Source organism: Oncorhynchus mykiss, chromosome 9, assembly GCF_057628025.1.
Source record: "Oncorhynchus mykiss isolate SJ-2025 chromosome 9, ASM5762802v1, whole genome shotgun sequence".
NCBI classification, from domain to species: Eukaryota; Metazoa; Chordata; class Actinopteri; order Salmoniformes; family Salmonidae; genus Oncorhynchus; species Oncorhynchus mykiss.
This window is the reverse complement of record NC_143030.1, coordinates 57,814,254-57,836,391: the sequence shown is the minus strand read 5'-3', so window position 1 is coordinate 57,836,391 and position 22,138 is coordinate 57,814,254. Positions and strand designations below refer to the sequence as shown.

Here is a 22,138-nt window from a genome sequence, read left to right as displayed (position 1 = left end):
CAGGCCTCTCATCTTTTTAAGTGGGAGAACTTGCACAATTGGTGGCTGACTAAATACTTTTTTGCCCCACTGTAAATTAACATTCAATTATCTACTATAAGCCACTGTCATTTTAAAGAATTTGGCAGTATGTCCAACTGGCCTCACAACCACTGACCAGGGTTAACCACGCCAGACCAGGACCTCCACATCTGGCTTCTTCACCTGCGGGATCATCTGAGACCCACCACCCGTCTGGGATTGCACAACCGAAGAATTTCTGCAAAAACTGTCAGAAACCATCTCAGGGAAACTCATCTGCGTGCTCGTCATCCTGACCAGGGTGTTGACCTGACTGCAGTTTATCATCGTAACCGACTTCAGTGGGCAAATGCTCACCTTCAATGGCCACTGGTATGCCAGACAAGTGTGCTCTTCACAGATGAATCCCAGTTTTAACTGTACCGGGCAGATGGCTTTGTGTGGGAAAGCGGTTTGCTGATGTCAACGTGAACAGAGTGCCCCATGGTGGCGGTGGGTTATGGTATAGGCAGCCATAAGCTATGGACAACAAACACAATTATATTTTATCGAAGGCCATTTGATTGCACAGATACCGTGAAGTGATCCAGAGGCCCATTGTTGTGCCATACATCCGCCACCATCACCTTATGTTTCAGTTCGATAATGCACAGCCCCATGTCGCAAAGACCTGTACACAATTCCTCGAAGCTGAAAAAGTCCCAGTTCTTCCATAGCCTCCATACTCAGCAGACATGTCACCCACTGAGCATGTTTGGGATGCTCGGGATCGACGTGTACGACAGCGTGTTCTAGTTCCTGCCAATACCAAACAACTTCACAAATCCATTGAAGAGGAGTGGGACAACATTCAACAGGGCACAATCAACAGCCTGATCAACTCTATGCGAAGAAGATGTGTCAGGCTGCATGACTCAAATGATGGCCACACCAGATAGACTGTTTTTATTTAAAGGTATTCCCAGTCATGTGAAATCCATATATCAGGGCCTAATTAATTAATTTCAATTGACAAATGTCCTTATATGAATTGTAACTCAGTAAAATCTTTGAAAATGTTGCATGTTGCGTTTATATTTTTGTTCAGTGTACAAACAGTGGTTTGAGAACTTTACATATTTCTTAACTTATTTCCGGATAGCTTCAGAACTACCCACAATGCACTATTTCTCAACATCATTTGGAGAACCGGTGCTACCTAGCTAGTTCCAGCTGGCTAACGTTAGCTACTCGCTATGCTAGCATGTACAGTGCCTTGCGAAAGTATTCGGCCCCCTTGAACTTTGCGACCTTTTGCCACATTTCAGGCTTCAAACATAAAGATATAAAACTGTATTTTTTTGTGAAGAATCAACAACAAGTGGGACACAATCATGAAGTGGAACGACATTTATTGGATATTTCAAACTTTTTTAACAAATCAAAAACAGAAAAATTGGGCGTGCAAAATTATTCAGCCCCTTTACTTTCAGTGCAGCAAACTCTCTCCAGAAGTTCAGTGAGGATCTCTGAATGATCCAATGTTGACCTAAATGACTAATGATGATAAATACAATCCACCTGTGTGTAATCAAGTCTCCGTTTAAATGCACCTGCACTGTGATAGTCTCAGAGGTCCGTTAAAAGCGCAGAGAGCATCATGAAGAACAAGGAACACACCAGGCAGGTCCGAGATACTGTTGTGAAGAAGTTTAAAGCCGGATTTGGATACAAAAAGATTTCCCAAGCTTTAAACATCCCAAGGAGCACTGTGCAAGCGCTAATATTGAAATGGAAGGAGTATCAGACCACTGCAAATCTACCAAGACCTGGCCGTCCCTCTAAACTTTCAGCTCATACAAGGAGAAGACTGATCAGAGATGCAGCCAAGAGGCCCATGATCACTCTGGATGAACTGCAGAGATCTACAGCTGAGGTGGGAGACTCTGTCCATAGGACAACAATCAGTCTTATATTGCACAAATCTGGCCTTTATGGAAGAGTGGCAAGAAGAAAGCCATTTCTTAAAGATATCCATAAAAAGTGTTGTTTAAAGTTTGCCACAAGCCACCTGGAAGACACACCAAACATGTGGAAGAAGGTGCTCTGGTCAGATGAAACCAAAATTGAACTTTTTGGCAACAATGCAAAACGTTATGTTTGGCGTAAAAGCAACACAGCTGAACACACCATCCCCACTGTCAAACATGGTGGTGGCAGCATCATGGTTTGGGCCTGCTTTTCTTCAGCAGGGACAGGGATGATGGTTAAAATTGATGGGAAGATGGATGGAGCCAAATACAGGACCATTCTGGAAGAAAACCTGATGGAGTCTGCAAAAGACCTGAGACTGGGACGGAGATTTGTCTTCCAACAAGACAATGATCCAAAACATAAAGCAAAATCTACAATGGAATGGTTCAAAAATAAACATATCCAGGTGTTAGAATGGCCAAGTCAAAGTCCAGACCTGAATCCAATCGAGAATCTGTGGAAAGAACTGAAAACTGCTGTTCACAAATGCTCTCCATCCAACCTCACTGAGCTCGAGCTGTTTTGCAAGGAGGAATGGGAAAAAATTTCAGTCTCTCGATGTGCAAAACTGATAGAGACATACCCCAAGCGACTTACAGCTGCAATCGCAGCAAAAGGTGGCGCTACAAAGTATTAACTTAAGGGGGCTGAATAATTTTGCACGCCCAATTTTTCAGTTTTTGATTTGTTAAAAAAGTTTGAAATATCCAATAAATGTTGTTCCACTTCATGATTGTGTCCCACTTGTTGTTGATTCTTCACAAAAAAATATAGTTTTTTATCTTTATGTTTGAAGCCTGAAATGTGGCAAAAGGTCGCAAAGTTCAAGGGGGCCGAATACTTTCGCAAGGCACTGTAATTACATTCCAAACCAAGTGTTGGTGCTGGTGAAAATCTACAAAGAAACCATATAACTTCATGCGAAAGATCTCTTCTCCTGTGCGTTTAGTAGTGGTAGTCAAGCGAGCATTGTAGTAGTTTTCCGTCATTCGTAGCTAGTGCAGTAATACCCACATATTGCCATAATATCCACAAGGACGGAGTTACGACTCAGAAATTAGAAGCTAGCTTTGAAGCGGGAACGGTTTATTCGGTTTTGGAATGAGACTGACTGAAACCAGGTGCTGTGCCGATTGTGAGGCCTGCAACCTCTATTTCCTACCGACCTACTGGTACATCGCGAGAGTCTGCAGTGATGGAGATAAACCGGTTAAATTCAATGTGGATTAGCTGACTCTCCCTCGGCTGGTGAAATGGCCTCTCCCTCTGAAGGCCTCTCATTGGCTCTTTAACTTAGGTAGCTAATTTAGCGTCAATTGGTAAGTCTCTGCTATCTCTACTTTATATCTGATGGCAATTTTTGTTTTTGTGTTCTGTGGGTTCCAGCCTGTGCTAGACTAGTTGTTGTCTGGCTTACTACTCAGCTATGTTGAATGTGGTGGTTGGCTAGCTAGCAGGCTAAAATAAACTTTAGCAGGATGGCTTTCTTGCTAGCTAAGATAACGGCATATACTGGTAACATTATTTGATAATTGGTTAGATGGGGTTATGCATTTAGGAAACTTTGGTTTACTTTAATATAGCTGTAAGCTAGGTGTCGATAGCAACTGGCTGACTCACACAGTGCTAACATAAGTTAGCAGGCTGGTAGGCCTAACGTAAGTAGGCTAGTTGGCTAGCAACCTTGCAAGCTGATATGTAACAATACATTCATAAAGTAGTAGCTTGCAAATAGGCAGAAAATTTGAGTGCAAACGATTTGTTTAATTAGAAATTATTTCTGTTGGAGTTTATATTATAGGGAATAGTCTGGCTTGCCAGGTTATCCATATTACGTCACACCACGCAAATGTTTTTCCAGCATAACTTCAGCATTCTGATCAGTTTTATGTAATAACTCGAAAAATAGAAAAGTGAAGTGTAACTTTGCATTGGGACTTTTGATGCGCATTCTAATGCTAATCCATATGTTACAAGTGATTACATTTATGCTACCTACCCTTTAAGGAAGAAAACTGTCAATGTCAACAGTGAGTCAACTGGAGCACACTGCATGGGGTGGAAGAGGGTGTGTGTGTGTGTATATGTCTTTGCGTGTGCATTTGATGTACTGCATGCACAGTTTTATCTGTGTACGTTTCCACACCTAATGCCAAGCTCATTCACCTTACATGGTAGCTTTCTGTATTCAACCTGTATTCAGCCTCAATAATTTTTTTCTGTAAGGTGGGAGCAGGAGTGCGTCCCAAATTGCATCCTATTCCCTATGTATAGGGCTGTGGTCAAAAGTAGTGCACTATATAGGGAATAGGGTTCTATTTGGGACACAGCCCAGGAGTTTTCCATAGGGAATTCCTCAGACCTGCAGTAATCTGGGAGTAACTGGAAGAGGAATGCAGTGGAGAATGGGAAGGGGAGGGTGAGAGGAGCCAGTGCCTACAGCTCAACACTGCACCTCATTGTTCTCCTACCTTTACATTCCATTCCTCACTTCTTTTTTAATTTTTTTTATCTCTCACACACACACACACACACACACACACACACACACACACACACACACACACACACACACACACACACACACACACACACCCAATTGAGGGGAAACAGATTGTGTGTGTGTGTCTCCCAAAATCAGTGGTGTAGCAACATGCTTAATGTTCCGGTGATGGGAGTTTTGTGGTGCCACATCGCGGAACAGCTCCTAACAGGCCTGAGCATGCCAACATGCTCACTCTCTCTCTCTCTCTCTCTCACCCTGCTGCAGTCACACACAAAAACACTCACATGGTGAAACCTAGTCTCTTACAGCAGATATGAGAGAGAGAGGGAGAGAAGGAATGCCCAATGACTTAAGGAATGACAATTTCTCTGATGCATGTAACGAAGAAAGCCAGAGAACTGAAATTGAATTGAAATTGAATTGATAACCAGACAGGCTTTTTCTCTTCCACTTCTCTACACTCCTCTTACCTTGCAGAAGTCAATACACCACCAGTACAGTTTCAGAGTGACTTCTGCCTCTCCAGTCTTTGAGCAACATCTGTCATTTCGGCAGGACTGAGGAGATGTAGACTAGAGGGCCTCTGATGAGGACTCGAATGCAACATGGTGGCAACATGACTACAAAGCCCAGGTAAGACTACGTATGAGTATTTAAGATAAGAGAATGAATGAATGACAATAAATTAGCAGGATACTAGCTTACAAGGGCCAAAGGTCCTGATAAAAATGGCTACTAACAAGAGTGGGTGACCTCAAACACTTTTCAGTTATGGAATGATGCCGAGAATCAGATTTTCCACTTTAAAATGCATGTCAAACAAAAACAAATGATTGCAAAGTTAAACAAACCAGCCAAATATGCACAATGATGACATTGAACAATTTCCACTAAAAATGTAACGTAAATGCATTTACATCAAGAACAGTGCAGATGCAAAGTTTGGGAACAGAATGACTGTTTGTGCTGTTTGTTCGGTCATTCTGTTACCAAACTTTGCATTTGCGCTGTTCTTTAAGTAAATGTGTTTTGTAAAATTCTGTGGAAATTGTAAAAAAATTGTTCAAGTGAAAAATCGGAGTCTCAGCATCATTATGTTACTGTGGAATTGCCTTTTAAATATTAGCATTTTTTATAGCCAACACAAATTAAAAAACATAACTCACACTCACAAGCCCCCACACACATACACAGCATTAGAATCCATGATGCGAGAGAGGGAAGACTCTCAGACCACCAGCCAACAAAGGAACATAAACCTTACCTCGGCATGTGCCGTTGACGGCCTCGTAGCCGGGCCTGCATTGGCACTGTCCGACGGGCACCACCCACTCTCCATCCACCGTGCAGTAGATGCGGGGCGTCTCCTCGCTCACAGCATTCTCTACGCAGCCCCCCGCCACCTCCCTCAGGGCCTGGTTCTCCCCCCCCCCTGCCACTGTTTCGGGGAAGGCTGCCAGGCTTTTGACAGTGGCCGGGCAGGTCTTGTAGTAGACCCTGACAGAGAGCAGCGCCACACAGGCCCCGATGTCTTGGAAGGCAAGGTAGAACCCTTTCCTGCTGAGGCTCTCCACCACCCGCGTCTCTGTGTTGATGTGCAGCTCATTGCGGCTGGTGATCTCGTCGGGTGCGATGGTTGCCACCTTCTTGAACTGGCCCTTGCGGAAGTTGGTGCCGATATCAGCGTCCGACTCAGAGGAGAACAGGTTGAAGGTCTCCTTGCAGGTAAGCGATGAGCCGTCGAACGAGTTGCAGTCACGCACGATGAACTGCAGCTCCACGAAGACTCTAGAGGCTGACGGGCGGCGCTGGATGAAGGTGGTGCGCAGCCAGTTGTCCTGCTCACGCTCGCCCACGTTACACACCGAGTAGGTATAGAACTGTGAGCCGTTGAGAGTCCTCTGGACCACCTCCCACTGAAACAACCACACAGACAGACTATCAGGGATTCAGTCAAACACTTACTCTGGGGGATACATTTTGAGCAAAGTTCAAATGTTCAATGCTTATTGGGGGTTCCCTACTGCCCATGTTGACATCTTAAATTCTAATGGGGGTGCCTTGATTTGTTATAGGAGTGACTAGCACCCCTGTAATTTTAATCCTGGAGGCAAAGGGAAAGTGAGTGAGGGAGACCCCAAAGGAACATATCAAGACATAAGTGGCGAGAAAAGTCCAGAGGTCTTAGCGAAGGAATGAAGCCCACTGATTTTTACAATACTATTGAAATACCCCTGAGGCCTGTCAACAATGAGGCTTCTTATGCAAGATGTTGATCCATGTATCCAACTCTTGCTGCCACAGCAGTTAGACATTTTAGTGAGAAGTCTTCCAACTAGGGCTGTGGCGGTTACGAAATTTCATCAGCCGGGGATTGTCAAGCAAATACCTGTCGGTCTCGCGGTAATTGACCGTTAATTAGCAAACACATTTAGCATCTCCTGGCTTCCACACAAAAAAAGTTGAATAAATCCATGTAATCTAGCCTACACCTTCACAATAAATCCATTATTTGCATGATTAAGCATGATGTGAAGAAATTTAGTTCATTTCAGAAGAAAAGAATAGCATACTCCGAGTTGTCCTTATGTTAGGTCCTGATGTGGTTATGCCAAATGGCTGTGGGCTAGACTAGTTCATTTAGCAGACAAGATTTGTTTATAATTCCGTGGCATTATTTTATAGTATGAAGGATACAATTGAACAAACCTGTATAAAAAAAATATATATTTTCTCCAAGCGATTTGAGGGAGTGCGCACATGCGGCTATTCTGTGTTGAGCGGTTAACAAAGAAATAGGTACTCCTATATGCTTAATTTAGAGAAGCCTAATTACCATGACTAAATGGTCATGTGGAATTTGACTGCCTTCATGACTCGTGACCGCCGGTGTGGCGGTAATACGGTCACCGCAACAGCCCTACTTCTAACATGCTTCAGCGTAATAGTGGATGCTCAAATACATTTGGCCCCACGGGTGGCTGAGCCTGTGGTTTGTTCTCTGCATGTTACCACTATGCTATTTATTAAAAGAATGTGCTTTGTTGGCTGACTGTGTGGCATCACATATAAACGGAGGCATGCAACACGAGAGCAAGCAGCTCCATAAAACTATTGCAAAATGTTTTAATGGGTGATAGAAACGTTTTGAATTATAATACATGATATCATAATTATCTTGACACGTGTCAATTTGGTCTACAATTAAGTGCTATAAAAACATAAAATATTGTAAAATAACAACTATTCAGGCTTTCAATTAACTTTATCTTCCTGGTCTATACAGTTGTTGAACTTCAGCAAGATTGTGCCAGGTGAAGTTCAACATAACTGTTAGTACACAATTGAAGACACTATTTTGAGGAATTTTAAGATAGGATTATGTATGTTCAGCATGCCCAAATTTGCCTTTGAGTCATCAACCCATCAAATAGACCAACTTGTAATTATTTGCATGCAACTGAATGACCACTCAAATGTTAATGACACAAAATTGGGCCCAAGCACGCATGACACAAAAGCAAACGATAAGAAAAAAACCAACAATCTGTTTTACTGTGATGAAAGACAACCCATTTTCTACTTATGGGAAACGACAGATAACTTAACTCGCTACATCAAATTTTCCCCAAAAGGTACCATATGCTCCAAACTTAAGTTAATTGCACCCTTACATACAATTCTGAAGCGAGGGACTTAAAACCACAAGTATTCTCTACCACGCTTGCTATAACTGCCATTCTCTCCTGTCTGTCTCTCCCTTGGAGAGTCCAGACATGATACGCACTAAAACCCAACCCCCATTAGAATAATACGACCCTTTCACATATTTAACTTGACATTACAATGACTAACATTTGTACTTGAGCACCAAGTTGTAAAGGCAGATACTGGCAAATAAGAGTTGTGAAAGTAGTGTGAAGGTGAGACATTCAGACATGGCATATTATGTGCTACTCCAGCCATACTTCCCCAAAGAGAAGAGTACAGGAACAGGGCATAGGAAAGAGTGGATGGATACTTACCCCTTGCGTGTCTCCTTGTTCATATGGCCCGGTCAGCCAGCCTAGCTCACTCCCTGATGCCCTCATATCCAACAGCACCTCTGCACAAGGGTAAAAGTCAAAATTAAGTCTAATTCAACAACTTTACTTAGTGAAGCGGAGCAATGCGCACATATTAGTAGGCTATAAGCGCAAATGTTCCATTAGCAGAAAACACCATTATCAAAAGTGACCGCAAATGCAATTATGCATGTAATACTATTATTATAAAAGGGTGCATTTTTATGGTATCTTCCCCAAACTTGAAACTCGTGCGCTGCTAATATATGCCAGTTAGGCTCTACACCCCATGTAAAGCAGATTAATGTGCTTCATTTTAAGATGGTATTTGGCCACTTTAGTTGTGATACAAAGCTTATTAAAACATATGGGCTAGGCTACATGAGGTGTGCGACTATGATTCGAAAAAGTCGCTAAGGACATTGTTTCTTATGCTGGACATCATACACAAGTGATAATATATAATTCACAAGGGATAAACTAATATTGTCACCCATCAGACTATTCTTGATGTAATCTTGTCTTAATGTGATTGCTGTAACAGAGAGAGCTGGGACAAGTACACTTTGACGTTTATTTGCTTCTTGGTATTATAATTGCCACTCTAATATTTACTCCAGTTAACTTTGTATTCCCTTACACTTCCTAAATTGAGACTTAAACATAGGCCTATCTCAGTGACTTAAAAATAAAAAGGAAGCTTAGGGTGTAATCATTCTTGATGGAATAGATGATAAAGTTAGTATATTCTATCATTCAGCGTGCACTAAGTAGTAACAGACATGAATGTTCAGCCCAGCCATGCAGATAATTATCCATGTATCCCATATGTAGTTGTTAGGCTACCTTGCACTGACAAGTGTGAAATCGTTTTTTAATTCCTTTTGAAAAAATATCGAAAGAAATCTCCACTTAATATTTTTTTTTAGAAAAAGTATCTGATCATTTTATATTCAGTGTAGGACAACTATGGCAAAGTAGCATTGTATTTTTTGTCTAAGAGTCTGTGCTATATTTAATATGTTCATACAATGTCATACTGCAACCTTGTTGATCTAGAGGCAATCTGGAAATTCTAAATTCCAAACTCATGTTGATAAAGTGATCAGGGATAGACAGCTGATAATCGAATGTATTTATTTTTTTTTTTTACTTTGTGGTCAAAATGCAACAACAAAAAACAAACATTTCTACAAGTTGCGTTATTGTATCAGTGTGTTCTTGCGCTGCGCTTTATTTGTTCAACTTCCTCGTGGTCCCACAACCTGGACATAGGAGGATAGACTTGTTGCAAGAGGAGAAATTATATTTGTAAAAGTAGTACTTCGCTTACCTTCTTTAGTTTGCAGTGTAATAAATATAAAGCTAATTAATACATAGGAAAACAACAAGAGCTTAATTCCACGGGGATCCATTTGGGAAAGTGTTCTTCTTATTTCTAGGCTAGGTTGGGATACTTCAACACTCACATTAGTTGCTCAACTGAACGCTGAGCTCGCGGAAGCGTCATTCACAAATGAGGAGGTCATCAACCCCCGCCTGTTGGAATGTCATCAATTCCTTATAGGGAGGGGGTGTGGCAAACAGGGAAGTGGCATTGGCATTACGCTTTGATGGCCTCAAGAATTTGCCTGAGCCACAAGCAAAGCAGATATATAAAAACATGTGGCCTATTTCCTTTTTTATGTTTCTTTCTCTGTGTACAAAATAAGAAGAATACTGCGTGAAACTCATGACAAAAGTAAACAAACAAGATTGTTTTCCTATTCAATTACTCCACAAAGTTGATCAATATTAGTGAAGTAGAACAGAATCTGTATTCTCAGGGGGAGAGATAGAGAGGTTGGAGTATGGATTATGGGGTGTGGGAGGGTGTGCTGGTATGTATGAATATAGAGGATTAAACAATCCATCACCTAGCAACTACTTTGCAAAGGAATTTGAGAGTCAAGCTCTGTCTACTTTCATTATTTATTGTACAGTGTAACTATGATTATGTGTGTGATATGTGTGAGAATACTATGCATTTAATATGGATTTTTTTTTACCTGTATCTTGTAGTTTTTTAAACCATGGTTTCACTAAAAAACTCCTGAATACTTTGTCAACCTGTTAGATTTTCTGGGTAGATATGTACCTTTCAATGCTGTCTTCACAATAGATGATTACAATACAGTGTGTCATTGATTTTGCAAGAGTCACACCTGTCTAGGAACATTAAGATTTTATGGACTTTATGTTCCTAGACACCTGTGGGTCCAACTCTGCGGGAAAATATTGGTCTTCTCCCTCTCTCCCAGCCATGTGTGAATCCTCACTCCCCATGCCGCCTCCCCGTACCCTGAGGCTCTGGTTTCACATTAGTGAGCTTTGAACCTAAAATCCCTCCGCTCTCTCTCTCTCTTTAGATATATATTTAAGACATAGATAAAGAGAGATAGATAGAGAGAGAGAGAGAGAGAGAGAGAGAGAGAGAGAGAGAGAGAGAGAGAGAGAGAGAGAGAGAGAGAGAGAGAGAGAGAGAGAGAGAAGAGAGGGGGAGGGAGTAAGCTAGGGGTAGAGAGAGATGAAGGGAGGAGAGGGGGAGAGGGGCGAGTGAGAGTCACAGTGTATCCCTCTTAGACGATTGCATTTCTCCATTACAGTTTTTCTCAGTCGCGTACAAGCAACTTTTGGATCTGTATTGAAACGTATCTATAGCAGAACAGTAATGATCAAATCCTCACATACTTTTCCAAAACTTCCAATGTACAGCAAAGTGTCAATATAGGATTAAGATTGAATCTTACTACAGCGGCTCTGACGCTCGTCGGATGTGGCAGGGCTTTAAAACTATTACAGACTACAAAGGAAAACCCAGTCGCGAGCTGCCCAGTGACACGAGCCTACCAGACGAGGTAAATGCCTTCTATGCTCGCTTCGAGGCAAGCAACACTGAAGCATGCATGAGAGCACCGGAGGTTCTGGACGACTGTGTGATAACGCTCTCGGTAGCCAATGTGAGCAAGACCTTTAAACAGATCAACATTCACAAAGCCGCTGGGCCAGATGGATTACCAGGACGTGTACTCAAAGCATGCGCGGACCAACAGGCAAGAGTCTTCACTGACATTTTCAACCTCTCCCTGACTGTAATACCAATATGTTTCAAGCAGACCACCATAGTCCCTGTGCCCAAGAAAGCGAAGGTAACCTGCCTAAATTATTACCACCCTGTAGCGTCACATTGTTAGCCATGAAGTGCTTTGAAAGGCTGGTCATGGCTCACATCAACAGCATCCTCCCGGATACCATAGACCAATTCTAATTCGCATACCACCCCAGCAGATCCACAGATGACGCAATCTCAATCGCACTCCACACTGCCCTTTCCCACCTGGAAAAAAGCAACACCTATGTGAGAACGCTGTTCATTGACTATAGCTCAGCATTCAACACCATAGTGCCCAGTCACTAAGCTAAGGACCCTGGGACTAAACACCTCCCTCTGCAACTGGATCCTGGACTTCCTGATGGGCCGCCCCCAGGTGGCAAGAGTAGGCAACAACACATCTGCTACACTGATCCTCAACACTGGGAACCCTCAGTTTTAGCTTTGTCATTTAGGATATTGTGTGTAGATTGATGAGGGGGAAAAGCAATTTAATCCGTTTTAGAATAAGGCTGAAACGTAACAAAATGTGCAAAAAGTAAAGGGGTCTAAAATTGTTTTTGGCTCTGTATCTGACATTGTTCCCCATTGCCTGTCAGACTTACAGCTATTCAGTTCCTAAGTAGACAAGTATTATTTTAATACAATGAGACCAAAGTAAAAAATGTTGAGCTAACTGTCTGTGGGGTTTCTAAAGGCTGATAGGGTGAGTAAGGGTTGAACAATATCCTCTCAGTGATATACTATTCTACAGTGTTTCCAAACCCTGGTCCTCCAGTACCCCCAACAGTACACATTTTTATTGTAACCCTGGACAAGCATACCTTGTTATGGTGAGTGAATGAGGACCCAAAAGCGAACTAACTTAAACAGAGCTTCTTTAATAACCAAACATAGGTAGGCTCAGATAGACCGGCAGATTCCGACAGGACAGGACAAGGTTACAGCAAACATGACGATAGTCTGGCTCAGGCATGAAACACAACAAACAAGAATCCGACAAAGACAGGAACAGAAACAGAGAGAGATATAGGGACCTAATCAGAGGGGAAAAGGGAACAGGTGGGAAACGGGGTGAATGGGTAGTCAGAGGAGACAAGGAACAGCTGGGGGAAAGCGGGGGAGAAAAGGTAACCTAACAACGACCAGCAGAGGGAGACAGGGTGAAGGGAAAGGACAGAGACAAGACACAACATGACAGTACATGACAGTACCCCCCCACTCACCGAGCGCACTCGAGGAGGAAACCTGGCGGCAACGGAGGAAATCCTCGATCAGCGCACGGTCCAGCACGTCCCGAGAGGGAACCCAACTCCTCTCCTCAGGACCGTACCCCTCCCAATCTACGAGGTACTGGTGACCACGGCCCCGAGGACGCATGTCCAAAATTCTACGGACCCTGTAGATGGGTGCGCCCTCGACAAGGATGGGGGGGTGGGGGGGAAGACGAGCGGGGGCGCGAAGGACGGGCTTGATGCAGGAGACATGGAAGACCGGGTGGACGCGACGAAGGTATCGCGGAAGAAGAAGTCGAACTGCGACAGGATTAATGACCCGAGAAATACGGAACGGACCAATGAACCGCGGGGTCAACTTGCGAGAAGCCGTCTTAAGGGGAAGGTTCTGAGTGGAGAGCCAAACTCTCTGACCGCGACAATATCTAGGACTCTTAGTTCTACGCTTATTAGCAGCCCTCACAGTCTGCGTCCTATAACGGCAAAGTGCAGACCTGACCCTCTTCCAGGTGCGCTCGCAACGTTGGACAAAAGCCTGAGCGGAGGGGACGCTGGACTCGGCGAACTGAGATGAGAACAGCGGAGGCTGGTACCCGAGGCTACTCTGAAAAGGAGATAGCCCGGTCGCAGACGAAGGAAGCGAGTTGTGGGCGTATTCTGCCCAGGGGAGCTGTTCTGACCAAGACGCAGGGTTACGAAAAGAAAGACTGCGTAAGATGCGACCAATAGTCTGATTGGCCCGTTCTGCTTGACCGTTAGACTGGGGGTGAAAGCCGGAAGAGAGACTGACGGAAGCCCCAATCAAACGGCAAAACTCCCTCCAAAATTGAGACGTGAATTGCGGACCTCTGTCCGAAACGACGTCTGACGGAAGGCCATGAATTCTGAAAACATTCTCGATGATGATTTGTGCCGTCTCTTTAGCAGAAGGAAGCTTAGCAAGGGGAATGAAATGAGCCGCCTTAGAGAACCTATCGACAACCGTAAGAATAACAGTCTTCCCCGCTGACGAAGGCAGTCCGGTGACAAAATCTAAGGCGATGTGAGACCACGGTCGAGAGGGAATAGGAAGCGGCCTGAGACGGCCGGCAGGAGGAGAGTTACCGGACTTAGTCTGCGCGCAGACCGAACAAGCAGCCACGAAACGACGCGTGTCATGCTCCCGGGTGGGCCACCAAAAACGCTGGCGAATGGAAGCAAGCGTACCCCGAACGCCAGGGTGGCCGGCTAACTTGGCAGAGTGAGCCCACTGAAGAACGGCCAGACGAGTAGGAACGGGAACGAAAAGAAGGTTCCTAGGACAAGCGCGCGGCGACGGAGTGTGAGTGAGCGCTTGTTTTACCTGCCTCTCAATTCCCCAGACAGTCAACCCGACAACACGCCCCTCAGGGAGAATCCCCTCGGGGTCAGTGGAGGCTACTGAAGAACTGAAGAGACGAGACAAAGCATCAGGCTTGGTGTTCTTAGAGCCCGGACGATAAGAAATCACGAACTCGAAACGAGCGAAAAACAGCGCCCAACGCGCCTGACGCGCATTAAGTCGTTTGGCAGAACGGATGTACTCAAGGTTCCTATGGTCAGTCCAAACGACAAAAGGAACGGTCGCCCCCTCCAACCACTGTCGCCATTCGCCTAGGGCTAACCGGATGGCGAGCAGTTCGCGGTTACCCACATCATAGTTACGTTCCGACGGCGACAGGCGATGAGAAAAATACGCGCATGGGTGGACCTTGTCGTCAGAGAGGGAGCGCTGAGAAAGGATGGCTCCCACGCCCACCTCTGACGCGTCAACCTCGACAACGAACTGTCTAGAGACGTCAGGTGTAACAAGGATAGGAGCGGATGTAAAACGATTCTTGAGGAGATCAAAAGCTCCCTGGGCGGAAACGGACCACTTAAAGCACGTCTTGACAGAAGTAAGGGCTGTGAGAGGAGCTGCCACCTGACCGAAATTACGGATGAAACGACGATAGAAGTTCGCGAAGCCGAGAAAGCGCTGCAGCTCGACGCGTGACTTAGGGACGGGCCAATCAATGACAGCTTGGACCTTAGCGGGATCCATCTTAATGCCTTCAGCGGAAATAACAGAACCGAGAAATGTGACGGAGGAGGCATGAAAAGTGCACTTCTCAGCCTTCACAAAAAGACAATTCTCTAAAAGGCGCTGGAGGACACGTCGAACGTGCTGAACATGAATCTGGAGTGACGGTGAAAAAATCAGGATATCGTCAAGGTAAACGAAAACAAAGATGTTCAGCATGTCTCTCAGGACATCATTGACTAATGCCTGAAAGACAGCTGGAGCGTTAGCGAGGCCGAAAGGAAGAACCCGGTATTCAAAGTGCCCTAACGGAGTGTTAAACGCCGTCTTCCACTCGTCCCCCTCCCTGATGCGCACGAGATGGTAAGCGTTACGAAGGTCCAACTTAGTGAAAAACCTGGCTCCCTGCAGGATCTCGAAGGCTGAAGACATAAGAGGAAGCGGATAACGATTCTTCACTGTTATGTCATTCAGCCCTCGATAATCTATGCAGGGGCGCAGAGACCCGTCCTTCTTCTTGACAAAAAAAACCCCCGCTCCGGCGGGAGAGGAGGAGGGGACTATGGTACCGGCGTCAAGAGCTACAGACAAATAATCTTCGAGAGCCTTACGTTCGGGAGCCGACAGAGAGTATAGTCTACCCCGGGGGGGGGGGGTGGTTCCCGGAAGGAGATCAATACTACAATCATACGACCGGTGTGGAGGAAGAGAGGTGGCCCTGGACCGACTGAACACCGTGCGCAGATCGTGATATTCCTCCGGCACCCCTGTCAAATCACCAGGCTCCTCCTGTGAAGAAGAGACAGAGGAAACAGGAGGGATAGCAGACATTAAACATTTCACATGACAAGAGACGTTCCAGGAGAGGATAGAATTACTAGACCAATTAATGGAAGGATTATGACAAACTAGCCAGGGATGGCCCAAAACAACAGGTGTAAAAGGTGAACGAAAAATTAAAAAAGAAATGGTTTCACTATGATTACCAGAAACAGTGAGGGTTAAAGGTAGCGTCTCACGCTGAATCCTGGGGAGAGGACTACCATCCAGGGCGAACAAGGCCGTGGGCTCCTTTAACTGTCTGAGAGGAATGTCATGTTCCCGAGCCCAGGTCTCGTCCATAAAACAGCCCTCCGCCCCAGAGTCTATTAAGGCACTGCAGGAAGCTGACGAACCGGTCCAGCGTAGATGGACCGACAAGGTAGTGCAGGATCTTGAAGGAGAGACAGGAGTAGTAGCGCTCACCAGTAGCCCTCCGCTTACTGACGAGCTCTGGCCTTTTACTGGACATGAAGTGACAAAATGACCAGCGGAACCGCAATAGAGACAGAGGCGGTTGGTGATTCTCCGTTCCCTCTCCTTAGTCGAGATGCGGATACCTCCCAGCTGCATGGGCTCAGCACCCGAGCCGGCAGAGGAAGATGGTAGTGATGCGGAGAGGGAGGCGACGGAGAGCGCGAGCTCCTTTCCACGAGCTCGGTGACGAAGATCAACCCGTCGCTCAATGCGAATAGCGAGTTCAATCAAGGAATCCACGCTGGAAGGAACCTCCCGGGAGAGAATCTCATCCTTTACCTCTGCGCGGAAACCCTCCAGAAGACGAGCGAGCAAGGCCGGCTCGTTCCAGCCACTGGAGACAGCAAGAGTGCGAAACTCAATAGAGTAGTCTGTTATGGATCGATTGCCTTGACATAGGGAAGACAGGGCCCTGGAAGCCTCCTCCCCAAAAACAGATCGATCAAAAACCCGTATCATCTCCTCCTTAAAGTCCTGATACTGGTTAGTACACTCAGCCCTTGCCTCCCAGATTGCCGTGCCCCACTCACGAGCCCGTCCAATAAGGAGAGATATGACGTAGGCGACACGAGCAGTGCTCCTGGAGTAAGTGTTGGGCTGGAGAGAAAACACAATATCACACTGGGTGAGGAACGAGCGGCATTCAGTGGGCTCCCCAGAGTAACACGGCGGGTTATTGATTCTGGGCTCCGGAGATTCGAAAGCCCTGGAAGTGGCCGGTGGATCGAGGCGGAGATGGTGAACCTGTTCTGTGAGGTTGGAGACTTGGGTGGCCAGGGTCTCAACGGCATGTCGAGCAGCAGACACTTCCTGCTCGTGTCTGCCTAGCATCGCTCCCTGGATCCCGACGGCTGAGTGGAGAGGATCCGAAGTCGCTGGGTCCATTCTTGGTCGGATTCTTCTGTTATGGTGAGTGAATGAGGACCCAAAAGCGAACTAACTTAAACAGAGCTTCTTTAATAACCAAACATAGGTAGGCTCAGATAGACCGGCAGATTCCGACAGGACAGGACAAGGTTACAGCAAACATGACGATAGTCTGGCTCAGGCATGAAACACAACAAACAATAATCCGACAAAGACAGGAACAGAAACAGAGAGAGATATAGGGACCTAATCAGAGGGAAAAAGGGAACAGGTGGGAAACGGGGTGAATGGGTAGTCAGAGGAGACAAGGAACAGCTGGGGGAAAGCGGGGGAGAAAAGGTAACCTAACAACGACCAGCAGAGGGAGACAGGGTGAAGGGAAAGGACAGAGACAAGACACAACATGACAGTACATGACATACCTGATTCAACTTGTCAACTAATCATCAAGCCCTCAATGAGTTGAATGAGGTGTGTTTGTCAATGGCTACAATGAAACTGTGTACTATTGGGGGTACTCGAGGACCAGAGTTGGGAAATGTTATGTTTGTTCCTTGTATAATGACAAACCGGTGTGTAGGTTTAACTACTTTTAATGAACATATACTTCAGCTAGAAAGTATATGCACTTTTGTCGTGTCGCTGTTTTTGTCTTTGTTTCTGTTTTTCCTTCACGAGTTTGACTTTGTGAGCACCTCTGGGTGTTAGCAAGTTCTCATGGATGGGTAGATTCATTCTGATGCGACGTCCCATCAACATTTGTGCAGGTGATAGTCCGTTCTGCAGAGGTGCAGACCTTTGACAATTTTGACAGAACTCTCTGCTAAGCCGTTGGACCTTGGGTAGTTGGTGCTGGAGGTGTAGTGTCAGAATCCCCAGTCGTTAGCGGACGATCGGAATTTGGAACTTGAGAACTGCGAGCCATTGTCCGAGTACACTTCAGACGCAACCCCATGTCTTGCAAAGACTGATTTCAGGTAGGTGATTACAGCTTTGCTGGAGGTAGTTGTCAGTGTTGTTACTTCAGGGTAGTTTGAGTAGTAGTCGGTAACAACAATGTGACTTTTGCCATTGCAATCAAAAAGATCAACTCCAACTTTGTAGTAGGGTCTGTTGGGTACTGGATGAGGCATTAGCAGCTCTGCTTGCTGCTTTGGCCTGTAGGTCAAACACAGTTCACATGAAGCAGTGTTCTGGCTGATTTCCTAGTTCATTTTTGGCCAGTAACATTACTTCTCGTGCTCGTAGTTTGCATTTTTTCCTCACCCAAGTGGCCCTCGTGTATTTTCTGTAGCATTTCTTTGCAAAGTGTCATGGGAATGACAATCTTGTTGCCTTTGAACACAACGTCATCCACAATGGTGAGCTCTGCTCTGCACATCCAGTAATCCTGTATTCTCCTTGGACAGTTGTTTTTTTGTGCGGACCATCCTATCCCAGTGTTGGCCTGGGATAGGATGGATAGGAACACTGAATCTCAGTGTTTTTCTGTGTGTCGAAGCTCTCTCTTTTTTGTCAACTGCGGCGGCGAACATTAACTTTCTCGGGGTATAGATCATCTTCACGTCATACTTTTGCAGTCTGATAAACATTCTCCGGATTCTCATTGGACAATTATTCAGTGGCTTAGACATGATTGACACCAATGGTTGGTGGTTGTTTTTGTGGACTTCGAAGTCTTGTCCGTAGACCTGTTGATGATACCTTTCGCACGCATATGTGCTCGCCAGTAGTTCTTTCTCTATTTGTGCATACCTTCTCTCTGCACCTGTCAAGGCTCTGGACGCATAAGCGACGGGACTTAGACCAGTTGTAAATGCAACAAGTACTGATGTTCTATCATATAATAGGTTGACAATAATTCTATTACACAATTTCTGATATATCACATGCCTTTTATTTTCCTGCATAAGTAAAATCAGGATTATGATTATTGCCATTCATTCCAAATAGACTGTTTTGGATTTCTCCCTGAACAATATGTCTGCCATTTTCACCACAACCTGTGGATTCCGTTCCATATTACCTTTTTTGTGTGTGTGTGCGTGGGTGTGAGTGTGCGTGTGCATTTGTTTGTGTGTCTGTGTGAGAGAAAGAGAGTGAGACAGAGAGAGAGCGAGACAGGGAAAGAAGAAGAGACCAAAAGAGAGAGAGACATAAAGAATGAACTAAAATAAAATGGAAAAAAAGAAAGAGAGAGATGAATTCGATTTGATTTGATTTGATTTGATTCATTTTTACAGTGCCAGGATCTTTAGGGTTGTTTCTAGGCTGAATGGTTGATGATGCTGAGCAGTGATGTCATGATGGTAGGCAACACCTGTCCTTGTAGTTGCCCCTGTAGGCCTATAGTGGTCTGCAGTTTGCTGAAGTAGGCATGTGAGGCATGTCTGACCCTTCTCCATATGCTACCGGCAATAGAAGGGCAAAGAAGGGGTGTTGTGTCAATAATGTGTTCGGATGGCTATGTGTGCGTGTGCGTGTCTGTGTGCATACACGTAAGACTGTTACTGAAAGTAAGAATGACACAAAGTTGTATTGTTGATAGTTGTTGTAGTCAGTTGTGGAAAAAGTACCCAATTTTCATAAAGTAAAGGACTTCAGTAAAAGTAAAAGTCACCTAGTAAAATACTACTTGAGTAAAAGTCTACAAGTATTTGGTTTTAAATGTACTTAAGCATCAAAAGTAAAAGTATAAATCAAATAAAATGTCTTAAATTAAGCAAATAAGACGACACAATGTTCTTGTTTTTTAAATTTATGGATAGCCAAGGGCACAGTTCAATACTCAGACATAATTTACAAACTAAGCATTTGTGTTTAGTGAGTCTGCCATATCAGAGGCAGTAGCGATGACTAGGGATGCTCTCTTGATAAGTGTGTGAATTAGACCATTTTCCTGTCCTGCTAAGCATTCAAAATGTAATGAGTACTTATGGATGTCAGGGAAAATATAAGGAGTAAAAAGTGCATTATTTTCTTAGGGAATGTAGTAAAAGTAAAAGTTGTCAAAAATATTAATAATAAAGTAAAGTACAGATGCCCCAAAAAACTACTAAGTATTTTTACTTAAGTACTTTACACCACTGGTTGTAGTGTTGTAGAGTGGTACTTTTGCTCTACAGCAATTTATCTTATGTACGGAGCTTATGTAGACGAGGAGAAACAGGGTTGGTGAATATTTTTGCTTACATCATTACTAGGTAAGACTATTAAACATGAGACAATGCTCAGAGGGAAAATATTTCAGAGCCTTTTTGATTGAGCTAAGTGATGTGTTTCTACTGTATGTCTTTCAACCATGTCATCTTCTCATCATAACAAGGCTTGTGTACTGTATTGTATATAACATAGTGCCAAATAAGGCTAGGGTTACAAAGGAGGACATGGTAAGTGTGTGTGGCTAGAACCTGCAGATGAGGAGGTATCAATTCACACACACACACACACACACACACACACACACACACACACACACACACACACACACACACACACACACACACACACACACACCCACTCAATTTTTCATGCTGCTCTGCAAGTGAAAACGGAGAGTACATTTCAACTATTAGGTGACCAAATACAGCTGTAACTTCCATTGAGGCGAAAGGGGAGCGAGCTTACAAACAGGTGTCGTGGGTGCTAGCCATGTGGGTGCTAAGCTAATTAAGGGTCAATGGGACTTAGGTAGTTAGACAGTGCTGGGGGAAGAAAGTAGTGTGTATGACAGCTGTCTTTGGAATGGCAGTTCATATCAAAGCTTGTCACTCCTCTAGCCCGTCTCAGAAAGCTTGTTCCTGCTTGTCTGCTCTCTTTCAACAGCTCCCAGTTCCAAACCACATAGAAACCTGTATGTCTTTTCTCAAAGACAGAATGATGAAATTCTGTGAAAAGGTTGGCATGTGAAGTGTATGGGTTTGAGACGGCAGTGATTCAGTGAAACCCACGAGCAGAGTCACAGTTAAGTAACACATAATTTCAAATGGATATTTTGGTATTGCTGTGTCAAGACCAGACAAGTTGCCTCCCAGGAGACATGTCCAGTGGTGTTGTGGATGTTGGATTAAGCTGTTATGGAGTCCAAAGATCTTAGTCGGAACACTGTGTCCCAGTGAGTCTGTAACGATTGTGGCGTAAATCACATTTTTGTGTAAAAAACAGACAATAAACCAGTCCATGATAACTGCCTAAACCACGGTTAATCCACAGTGTACTGTAAATCAGAATGGAAGCAGTTTGAGAGGTAGAGTTGATTTTATGAAATAACATCAAGTTTTTTTGTATCCTCCCCGATGTCAATTCACTAAACACCTGACTTTCTACAGTAAATTCCTAGCATCGTGCGACAGTGATATCAAATCACACTTTGGCTGTCTTGCGATGTGAGAAGAAAATTAAACTTGCGATTGTGCTTGATGCCACAGTGGTCACCACAAACTGTGACACAGAAAGAAAAAAGGGAACTTTTCAACCAGCAATAAACAAATACATGGGTGCAACGATCCAGTAAATGTTGGTGACCCTTCCTAACCCCTTAACTACCATCCCACCCCACCCTTTTTCTGATGAGCCCTGCACAAAACCCCTCTTGAGGAATTACAAAATGAAAAATAACCTGAGGTGACTTTAATCCTGCGTCACCATCTACCTACAGTAAGAACCCAACAGATACAATCTCTCACACTCGTACATTGTCACTGGCATATTGGATTTCAACTCTATAGCCAAAATAGAAGGGGGCTGTACTGTATCCACAGAATTGAAAAACCACAAAAACACTATTTTATTTCAACCCTGAAAGTGAAACGAGCACAATCGACATCACTTCCACAAGTTCCTCCAGAGCCACATTCCATTTCATTACCATCCAAAACCGACTGTGACGAAACAGTAGAAGAAAGCAAGAACTTAAGAGAGGTGATGAGAAATCATGTAATACAT

General features: G+C 44.5%; 1 protein-coding gene across 2 annotated transcripts in view; it reads right to left on the bottom strand.

Moving 5' to 3' along the window:
• Window positions 1-10,141, bottom strand: part of LOC110532370 (ephrin type-A receptor 2) — a 42,318-nt gene extending 32,177 nt beyond the window's left edge. For both annotated transcript variants that reach the window (XM_090184695.1, XM_036988309.2), the window contains exons 1-3: window positions 9,938-10,141; window positions 8,566-8,645; window positions 5,805-6,456 (exon numbers count right to left, since the gene is read on the bottom strand). In XM_090184695.1, coding sequence (XP_090040821.1) covers window positions 5,805-6,456; window positions 8,566-8,645; window positions 9,938-10,019 — 814 coding nt within the window. In that variant the 5' untranslated portion in view covers window positions 10,020-10,141. The remainder of the gene's footprint in view (window positions 1-5,804; window positions 6,457-8,565; window positions 8,646-9,937) is intronic.
• Between the last annotated feature and the right edge of the window lie 11,997 nt (window positions 10,142-22,138).